Below are 11,309 nucleotides of genomic sequence, written 5' to 3'. Positions count from 1 at the left end.
GTAGGGGATCCTTTTCTTTCTCAGTCACAAGATCCTTTAGCGGCTAACCTCCTTTCGGTGGAAGAGAGGCAAAAAAATAAAGCCACTTTGGTGCCGTGAGGAAATCTAAGAAAGATGCTGAGTCAAGTTGGCTCCTCATAAGTCCCTCATCACCAGCCAGAGGGAAAAGTCCTTAACAGGAAAGGACCTGACTGCTCTCACAGGAAGGGCAACGGATTCAGCCGCTCGCGGAAGGGAACGTCACCACCGAGTTCTGCGGCGGCTGCCAGAGCGTCGGCCATCAGTTAGCACCTCCCCTTCCTTTTGGGAGTAGTAGCTAGGCAACCGTGGCCGTCTAGGAGAGAGGAGGACTGGCGGCTGCGTTAGTGCCCCTGGCGGGGAACAACGAGCGCTGCAGTTACCTCTTACAGTTTTTACCCTCCCCTCTCTCCACCCCCTTTGCCCCCGCCCACCCCTCCGACACTTCAGCTCCTCCCTCCTCTTCTCTCTCTTACTCTCCTTCCTCCTCCGCCTCCTCAGCTCTTGGGCTAGAATATCTATGGGTCGAAACGTGATGCGATGAATCCGAGAAAGACCGAAACTGGGACGCGGAGTGCGGCGGAAGCGGCGGGACTCCTGGGCATGGGGGCTTCACCACAATAGAGACAGCGCCCCCACTCTCCCCCGCCAGCCCCTCTGGAGCGAAGCCCCCAAACCCCCCCAGGAAAAGGATGGCGGCGGCACCTACCCAGATCGAAGCCGGTGGGTGGCTGTGTCCGCGGGTTAAGAGGATGGGGGCTTAGCGCGGCGGCTGTCAGTTTCTTTTGAAAAAGCTTCTATTTCTCTTTGCCTCCCTCTCAACCTCTTCCCACCCCCCCCCTCTCCTTTTCCTCAGAGCTGTATTACCTGATCGCTAGATTCTTGCAATCCGGACCCTGCAACAAATCCGCTCAGGTGAGAAGGGGAAGGAGATCTGGGAGTCTTGGGGAATGGTTCCAATGGGGAAATCGAGGCAGCAGAGTGTGCGGTTTCGTTGTGGTTGAGGTAAAGGCCGGCCTTGAGTAGCTCTACAGTCAGCGGCTGGGTTCGAATTGGGGAGGGAGGAATGGGTGATGGCCCGAGCTGCTCGTCATAATCCGTGTTTCCCTTTTGCTCAGGTGCTAGTGCAGGAACTCGAGGAGCATCAGGTACGTAGCCCCTTCGGGAAGAGGTGGGTAGGGTTTGGGTGAGACTGGAGGAAGGGGAGGGCAAGTAAGGGGCGGAGGGCAAGGGCTGGGAGGGAGCCTCGGATCTGGGCACTCATAGCTGTTTGCTACAGGGGTGAACCGGCTCCTTCCCTCAAAGGGGGCGGATATCTCTGGGGTCCTAACTCACCCCATTTTATGCTTGTGGGAGGTGGTTTTTCAGGATTTCCTCCTCCTCGGCCTCCTTCCCCCCCACAGTCGTCTAGCTCTGAGACAACAGCTATCAGGCCAGAGAAATAAAGACGCCAAGGGTCGAGGACCCGGACCCAAGCTGGGTCGGGTTGATGCGGAGCAGAGGCTTGGCCTTTATCGTTGCCCCCTCCACCCTTTCTTTTTGCCGGCCCCCAGCTTATTCCGCGCCGCTTAGACTGGGAGGGGAGAGAGCACCGAAGAAGCTTCGAGGATCTGGTGAGTAAAGTTTTCATTTCAACTCAACCCAACTCTTTCTTCACTCCCTTTCCACCACCTTGTACCCCCAGCATACCCCCGACCCTTCTACCGACGCGGCTCTAGAGCTCGGTGCTGAGCCGATGAACGTCCCTTCCCCCCTCTTGGCGAGTCGGAGAAAAGGTATCTTGCCCTCCCCTTGGCCTCGTTTGTTTCCACCCGAAAACTTTGAAGAATGTGAGTTGGTTATCAGAGATGCCGTATTGTGGTTTATAAATATGTTACAAACATCAGGAAAGGCCTATTGTAGGGGGAAAAAGGAGAGAAACCCGGGGGTTATCTTGGGGCACGTACCAAGGACTGACGCTGGCCAATGACAGCGTTGGTAACAGCCGGGAGTTCCGGATTAGTGGAAGAAATCTGGTCTCTGGTTGGTCCTGGCTTAAAATACGGGAACTGAGGCCAGGCTTAGCCTTTTTTTAGTGGGGAGCAGTCGGGCGGCACTGCGAAGGGGCTTCCGAAGGGGAATTGACAGACACGGGACTAGAGAAAAACGGCACAGTTAAAAATAATAGGGAGCTTAGAGCCAATTCCAAAATTTGCCAGGTTTAGATAATCGACTGCGGAATAATAGCATAATCTTTGTATAGCTCAGATTTTAGAAAATAGCTTTAGTCATTATTAAATCGCGTTTGTGTAGTTAAAATTTCACTAGATAAGAACTATATGCGTTTTTTGAGGATTAATGAAACACGGTTTGGGATTTACAAGGAGACAACAATGGTTTTTAAAATTTTAAAATAGAATATAGTTTAGTTAAGGACCAAAAGCTTTGGATTGACTGTTGTTTGTCTTATAGATATAATTCATAGTGTAAATGCATCTTCTGTTTGGCATTGACACACACAAAAAGGTGATCCTTTTTAGTTGGGGGGGGGTGTGTTACCTTGTGTTATCCACTGGCACAGTCAGTTGGAAGGAAGTGGAAGGAGAAAGATACGATGTTGCTAAAATCTAAATTCAGCCACTTTTCCTTCCGATAAGATCCGAATGGAGGAAAATTAAAGAAAGTTGGAGGGATATGGTAGATTCTAAATATAAATAACATAATTTAAAGTTTGCTTTCAGCAAGACAATATTTAAATTACTTTGGTGTTCATTTGATTTTTCTTTGTATTAAATTACAAGAATGAAGCCATGCTAATTACCCAATCTAAATTTTTTAGTTTTGCAAAGCACAGAAAATGGTATAATACTTGCGATAAGGATAAACTCCATCATCTGCACTATTATTAATGGCAAAAATTATCGGATAAAAATTATTTCTGAAAAATTGCATGTATTTCCAGTTTATTTAATCTGTAGTCAGAACTTTTTGTTGGACTGAAGTCCTGCCAAAAAAGGGCAAAAACAACAATGCCTACCAATATGTTCTAACACTTCATGACTAATGTGGTTTTGAAAATAGTGCTTCATACTAAGCTGTATTGACAAATTTTTTGGTTAACATTTGTCTCTAAGTGTACCATTTTAAACAAGTAGCATTTTTTAAAAGGAAAACACTTTTTAAAAATTAACTTGATGTGGTAAAAAGGAAATGAGCATCAAAAGTATTAAAAATACAGTCTTCTAACCACACACACATATACGCACAAACACACACAGAGAAAAACAAAAAACTAAACAAAGCCCAGTTTACTAGACTTCCTTTCCTTATATTGTAAAGGCATATTTTCATGTATTTGCAATAAGTATCCACTTCATGCTTTATGTTTTCTTAACACTTTTACATATACTTATCTATATTTGAATAGCTATTGTTATTTTAATGGCAAGGAAAGGTTCAGTTTTATTTAAGTTGCTGTGATTAGAACTCAATTGCTAGTTGAGCATTTGGGTTACTTGCAGTTTTTCACTAATATCTTTGAGTAGTTAAGTAGTCATTCTGCTTTTTCCCGTTTTTTCCCCAGTTTTCCTGGGCTATATTTCTGAAGTGGAGTTATCAGGTCAGGGGTCTCATCCATTTTATATATTATAAAATTGCTCTCCAGGAGATTGTACTAATTTATAATCTAACCATCTAGATACTTAGAATGAATTTTTAAAATCTTTTGGTGGCTTTAATAGGTGAAAATAATCCTCTTTATTTTATTTATTTAATTAGCTCTTTTCTGTTAGTGAGGCTTTTACTTTAGCAAGTTATTTTTAAATTATTGTTAATTTGTATATTCCTGTGTATACTTGATTTTCACCTTTATCTTTTTAATTTATTGTTTTTATAATTCCTGATACATTTTTAATTTTTATATACACAGAATTTCTCTATTAATATTATCCTTAGTTTAGATAGTGTTATTTTTTTTGTTTTTAACTTAATTTTTATATTGTACATATACGCTTTTATTTTTCTACACCAGGATCCAATTTTTCTAGGGATAATACATTTTGATAATATGGTTTTATTTTTAGTCATATGTCTGTTCTCTACCTATAGATTTCTTTGTAAGGGGAGATGAAGCAGAGCTGAATGAGAATTTGAACAGAAGGAAAAGAAATGGCTGAGAACTGAGTGTGTAGTGTTAGACTGCTAGATTCATCAGTTGTTGATAAAAATGATTTCAAATCTGATGTGAGATTTTGAGTGGCTTCATTGTAGGAGAGATGGATTTTTTTCTTGGGGTATTTTTTAAAGTGCTGTTAGAACAATGGATTTAAACTGTTATCTTTGATTTAGCTACATATTTTTGATTGAAATTTAGGATAAAGTGTTATTAATTAGTGTAACCTTATATGTTAAATTATATTGCAGAATTTCAAACTTAAAATGTACTGGGATATTAAAAGGAAAGAATATAAGTGCATAATAAAGAGGCAAAGGAGTATAAACAAGGATATCAAAATACTGAAGTTGCATAGTCATGTATACTACTTACTTGAAACAAAAATCCTGCCTTTCTGTCCATATGTATATTTTTAATTGAATTGTAAAAAACTATACCGCTTAACTTAATTTATCCAGAAGAATATTAAGATAATATGTTGGATTACTTCAGCACTTATTACTACTGTTACTATTACATAGTCTAAAAATCCCTCTTTTTCTTTCTTAAATCTGATTTAGTGTTTTTACTTATAATTTGGAACACCAGGAAAGGTGCTTTTTTTGTTAAACCTACTTGCAGCCAAATATCAACATATTGGAATATAAAGTGCCTTTTAAAGAAGAGTCTTGGTGAATGTTTGTCAGTATATGTTGAACTGTAACATTTTTGATTATGACATTAGAAAATTCTAAACTAACTTTCAGAGTTTTGTAATAATACAGGGAGAGATTTGAAGTCAGAATGATTGTTTCTGAAGTTTGATCTGAGTATTTTTCTTTATTTCTTCTTGACTTATTTACAACATAATAGAATTAGATTTGCTTCTTCTTAAGGTAGATAATTTAAATAATTACAAATGTCCTTTCATTTGTGGTGACCCTGTTGAATTGTTCACTATTTTATTGCTTCCTCCTTGGAGCTTTACTGGGATGATCATTGGGAATGACAGAGCAGTGAGGATAGTTTTTGTTAATACACAAATTTTACATATTGGAAAGATGACTTGGGAACATTTTTAAAGACATACCTTAAGATTTTTGAATCATTTTGTGGGTACTTCTATCATAAGACTGAACCAGAGACATAATTATCTTTAGGTGTGATGTATATTTTTACATTTATTCAGCATTTTTCATCCATAGAATTGAAAGCACCCAATTAGTGCTTACATTAGGAGTGGCATAGATTGTATTGCCTTTGTTTTATATGGAAAAGACTTGAAGCAGTTTTATGCTATATTAAAAAAAGAAAACTTTATCAAGATTTTAATCTTCACTCGTATCTTTAAAAGTAATACATCTATGGTGATATATGCCATTATAAGAATTTACACCTGCATTTAACATACTTAAGTTTAAAAATGTTTTCACATTATTTCATTTGATCCTCACCAACTGCTTTTAAATACCACATTTGAATTACAGACATACGTGTATTTTTTTCTCCTCTTACCCAGCTCTTGTTCTCTAGTTACTAGTAATAGCTTAAATTGTCCAGTAGAACTGTAGAATGATCTTTGAGTGCTAGTAGCATGGTTATTGCATCTCTAAGTGTGGAAGCAATTTAAGCATGTGTGACTTATTAACTGTTATGTGAACACACAGCCATAGTTAGGAACAGAATGCATTGTGGGAAACCAAAAGGCTTGTGCTGCTTGACCCCCTTGTGGATATAATGCTAACTGATAGGTATGGCAGACAGCAATCAGTGTCTGGAAACTGATATTCTTCGGTACTGATTTGCTTGAGCCACATCAGTTTTAGCTGTTCATCTGGATTGATCTTTGGCTTTTTCCCCCCACACTTGGGCTCTAGGAATACATTTTCAGTGATTAAAATCCCTTTGGAGATTTCTCATTAGTCCTAGGAAAACTGGTATCTCAGTACAAATGAGATGGTATTAAGGAAATGAAGAGAATAAGAATTTGTATTGGATGAATGTTTCTTATAAAATTTTGTCCCGAAAGAACCTTTGTGACATTTGACTATTTAGTTTGTGTGTTTTTGTTAAAGTTTTACTGATGTTGGTTATTGATTGATTAATAAATTTTTGTAAGGATTAAAATAGTAATTTAAAGTCAATTTAATGTATATGTCATATTTTACAGATGCCTTTAACATTTTTCAAATATAATTTTGTGGGTAGTAGAAAAGGCCATAATATTTAGTCATTACTTGCTGAGCCACCCTGGGCAAGTTACTTAACCTCTCAGAGAATCAATATCTTCATTTATAAAATAAGAACCCCTACCTGTTTTGCAAGATTATTATGTAGACCAAATGAGTTAAATATGAAAGAATGCAAATGAGTACAAATAAGTTGGTTACTACATTTTACTATATTTTAAAAATAGAACAGAGAGTTTGAATGACCAGCATTAAAATCTGAAGAACTGTGACCCCAGAATTTATGTTTTCTTAGCTAGCTAATTATCACTACCCAATTTTCCTAGTAATTTTTTTTTTATAAGGTAAGGGGCATATATAATAGTAATATTAAAAAAAGAGCATTTAGAAAGTGTCAGAATTGAGCCCAAAATGAGTGTTTTTGAAGTGCATCTGTGTTAAGTCAAACAAAGAATGATCATTATATCACAAGATATTTAGTGTTATTTGCATTTTTATGAATTATAGAAAATAATTCAGTGTAATACTGGAACAGTATTCACTGATTTTTAAGAAGTGGGGGGCTGTTTTTCTCATGTCTTGTTGCACGGATCCTCAACCCTTCTGATTGATTTCTTCTTATCCTAATCTTATTTTCTACACATGATTGCTAATTTATTTCTTGTACTTTGTATTACCTTGTTGAAAGTGTTTTTCTTATGCCTTTTAGTACCTACCATGGCACTTTATAATTAGCTAGTTCTTATTTGTTCAATTTTCTTAACTTTTTAAAAAAGTGTTTCATGGTATATGCCTTTTTACATATGCTAATCTGCTAGCTAGTACGGAGTTCTTTTCATTGGATCTTTCTCTCCTGAGAAACTTCTAGAATGTGGGTGGGTCCTTAGTTCTTGTCTTGATATCATCTGACCTCAAGGTTATAGTACTTTTAGTACTTTCTTGAGGCAGTATAACCCAGAGAATACTTGAGCCCTAGGTGGATTGCTCTGCCTGTTTCATTTCTGAGGAAATCTTAAAACTAATAAAAAGATGCTATGAACAATGATTAATATTTTCAAAAGAAAGTGATAGGAAGTCTTAACACTGTAGCCCACCCTGTTAACCAGTATTATTACTACAACGGGAAGGCCTGTTTTCTTTCCTTTGCTGCCCAGTTTTTCATTTCTCCTTCAAATTCATTAAATATTAAAACAAATTTTTTGAAATTATAAAGGTATTCAATATTGTAGACATTTATATTTTATTGGAATGTATCAAGCAGAAAATAAACTATTAATTTTTAATGTTTTCTTTCATTCTTTTTTGTACAAGTATATGCATTTTTTCCTTCAAAATCAGATGGTACTTTGGATAGGGTTTGATTTTTTTTTTTAACTTAATGTTGTGGAGGTACATCTTAAACCTTGAGGAGATATATGTACTAGGCACTATACAAAGTGTTTTCTTTTGCCTGGAATGCTTTTTCTTTGTCTCTCTTGTTAACTTTCACTTTGAATCCAGGTGTGAAATTGGACATGAACCCCTACCCCAGGGTGAATGAGGTACTGTACTTTATTCCTTTAGTTCTCTGTACTAAACCTCTGGGCACTTGTAGATTTGATTTGTTTCTATCTACTAGTTCTCCCAACTCGGATTATGGATTCTCTTGGGGCAGCAATTTAATCTTTCATTATATCCCTATACTTTAAACATCTGAATGAATGAACGCATAAGTGAATGGTTTTTTTTTTGTTTTGTTTTGTTTTACAAATAATATTAAGTAGCTATCATTATTCCCTGTTTTACAGATGAGGGAGCTCAGAGTCAGAGAGGCTGAATAACTTTGCAGGTCACATAAGTAGGAGCCTGGGGATGCTGGAAAAATTCAAATCCAAGTCTTTTCTACTGTGTCACACTCCCAAAAGGAGTAACAGCTAGTCAGTTTTAGAACCTGAGTAATTCAGGCTCTTAGACTTCAGAGTATCATGCTTATCTTAAAGCCTTGCTGTATTTTTCAAAATCTGTTTCGTTTTCTGTACCTATATATCAAAAAGTCCTGTGATAAACTATGCATGTGCTTTTTCTCTTCCCCCTCCTCCACCAGAAAAAAGAACATTTTAAATCTCAGATAAAATGTTGCATTTTACTTCTTGAGCATATTTCTCAGTTTCATTCTTCATTTTTCCTGTGTAGTCATGATTTTAGTTAGAAAATAAAATACACAATTCTGTTTTCTTCGTTTTTTAGTTACTTGTCTGATCCTATTATTTCAAAACGCCAAAGTAAAAATATTATCCTGGCCATCAGAAAATTAGTATTTCAAATATAGCTCTTGGTGCAGGCCTGGCCCCCTGAGATTAGGGACCCTTTGTGTTTTATTCAGTGCCCAACTGGATTTCTTTTAACTAATTATGACTAGTAGGATCTCTCTGGTCTTCTCAGTAGTCATAATGATTCTGAAGTGTGGTAATTTCAGTTGTTAGATTTGCTCTTTAGGTCAGCTAGTCTTCCTGTTATGAAGGTTTATTTATAATCTAGGTTTCATTTAATTTCTTTCAGTTTATTTAGATTTATAGTTTTAATTTTTTGCAGTCTTTGTGTTAATTACCATTATTTTTCAGCTGCCTTAATGGGGCAGTAATAGAAATAACAGTGGGCAGAGAGACCCAGATTGCTATCCATTCATTGTGACATTGGACATCACTTCTCTGAATCTGTTTTTCCTACTCAGATGTGGAATTAATTATATATAAGGATCCTTCCAGTTCAAAAGTTTTATAATTTAACTCCTTGGAGTTTTTTTTACAAAATAATGCAGAAGTTTGTATTATACTCTTGAACTGTGTTTTTAGAGAATGGTTTTGTTCTTCCAATCTGAAAGCACTTGTTCTGTTACTTGTTGGTCATTATATTCCAGAAAGAGAAACTTGGTTAAATAATTGAAATTAGAATGCTTTGAGTTTTAGTCAAAAAATGGCTTTTAATAAGGCATTAATTTCATAGAATATTTTAATACATATTTTTGATATTATATTTTATTATATATTGCATTATATTCACCTGTAATTCTAATACAGAATTTTTTTAAAAACTTAGAAATATAATTACTGAGTGTAGATAAGAGTTCTTATGTTTAAAAAGATCACCTTTAAGAAATTCCAGCTTTAATCAAAGAAAATGCATTGAAGTAAACGTTTATACCACTTAAAAGTCCTGAAGTTTGATTTAGAAGAAACTTATTGCAAGAACTGTGCTGATAAAGTCTGGAAGCCTGCTAATTTTATTTAAAGGAGAAGAGCATGTTCAAACTCAAAAATATTGTTATTGCCATTGTGTTGATAGAATCTATGTTCCTCTAGTACTGTTTTATAATCAAATTTTTATTGATTTTAGAGGAATGAATTTTTGAATGGGACTGCCTAGAAGTTGGGAGAAGGCAATGGCACCCCACTCCAGTACTCTTGCCTGGAAAATCCCATGGACAGAGGAGCCTGGTAGGCTGCAGTCCATGGGGTCGCTAGGAGTCAGACACGACTGAGCGACTTCACTTTCATTTTTCACTTTCACTTTCACACATTGGAGAAGGAAATGGCAACCCACTCCAGTGTTCTTGCCTGGAGAATCCCAGGGACAGGGAAGCCTGGTGGGCTGCCGTCTCTGGGGTTGCACAGAGTCGGACACGACTGAAGCGACTTAGCAGCAGCAGCAGCAGCCTAGAAGTTGAGTAATGTTTCTGTTGTATAGGGTGAAAAGCAAACTTGTGAAAAAATTTAATAGTTTATAATGCAGATTTTCAAGGGGGAGAATTTAAGAGTAGATGAGCCTTGTTTTAGTTGCTCAATTAATGATTCTGTTTTTTAAAATTACTGAGGAAATGATAAAAAGTTTATATGATTGTTGGTGCAAATGGTAAAGAATCCACCTGCCAATGCAGGAGACACACAAGAGGCGTAGGTTCAATCCCTGGGTTGGGACGATCCCCTGGAGGAGAAAATGGCAACTCATTCCAGTATTCTTGTCTGGAAAATTCCATGGACAGAGGAGCCTCGGTAGCTACAGTCCACAGGGTCACAAAGAGTCAGACAGAAATGAGCGTGCACGTGCACACCCGTGTGTGCACGCACATACACATACACACACACACCTGAAAATCAAACATCATTTTTTTAAAAATTTGTTTTCATTATTTATTTGGGTGTACACAGACATCCGTCTTAGTTGTGGCAGGCAGGATCTTTGATCTTTGTTGCTGCATGTGGGATCTTTAGTTATAGCATTCAAACTCTTAGTTGTGGCATGTGAGAACTAGTTCTCTGACCAACGGTCAAACCTGGAGTCTTAGCCACTGGACCATCAGGGAAGTCCCTAAACATCATTGTTTTTATAAAATGAAGTAGCCAGGGGGCCTAAGATTTCAGTTTAAGACATAATTGTTGGAATATTCAACTTTAAGTAGTAAGGGTTTTTTGAAGTAAGATTATATTTATTTATTTTTTTGTCCTTTTCTTGCTGCTTGATTCTTTTTTTTTTTTTTGTCATAAACCTTTTTTATTTTTATTTTTTTTTAATTAATTTTATTTTATTTTCAAACTCCACATAATTGTATTAGCTTGATTCTTAATAAAATTTATATAATCATAAAAAAGACATAAATCTGACAGGTTTCTATAAGACAGTAATTCTAAAAATTCATATCAGAGAACTCCTATTTTCTGGGTATATATTACTGTATATTACAAGTTCCAGGGTAGTTAGCTTTTTGTAACTCTTGAGATGGTAATGAAATGAGAAAAAGAAAATGCCCCTGAAGACATCAACTACCATCATGTGTAAAGCCTTCTTATAATATTTACTTGGTGGAAAATGTTAACAGAAGCCCAGTTTACACAAGACAGTTTTTTTTGGGAAAAAGGCACAGACTATTATAGATGTTAATATGCTGTATTTTAAGGCTTTTTTATTTGTGATGTATATATTTTAGGGAGTACTAA

The 11,309-nt window shown here is 36.7% G+C and overlaps 1 protein-coding gene across 1 annotated transcript in view; it reads left to right on the top strand.

The window, feature by feature from the left end:
* Positions 1–477: 477 nt before the first annotated feature.
* The window catches only part of BRWD3 (bromodomain and WD repeat domain containing 3), a 156,966-nt gene continuing 146,134 nt past the window's right edge, over positions 478–11,309 (top strand). The window contains exons 1-4 of the mRNA XM_027533282.1: positions 478–741; positions 875–933; positions 1,137–1,166; positions 1,572–1,631. Of these exons, the coding sequence (XP_027389083.1) occupies positions 711–741; positions 875–933; positions 1,137–1,166; positions 1,572–1,631 (180 nt within the window). The 5' untranslated portion in view covers positions 478–710. The remainder of the gene's footprint in view (positions 742–874; positions 934–1,136; positions 1,167–1,571; positions 1,632–11,309) is intronic.

The sequence above is a fragment of the Bos indicus x Bos taurus genome, chromosome X (genome assembly GCF_003369695.1).
Source record: "Bos indicus x Bos taurus breed Angus x Brahman F1 hybrid chromosome X, Bos_hybrid_MaternalHap_v2.0, whole genome shotgun sequence".
In the NCBI taxonomy this organism is placed as follows: Eukaryota; Metazoa; Chordata; class Mammalia; order Artiodactyla; family Bovidae; genus Bos; species Bos indicus x Bos taurus.
The sequence above is the reverse complement of the archived record's forward strand: the minus strand, read 5'-3'. Positions and strand labels throughout refer to the sequence as shown.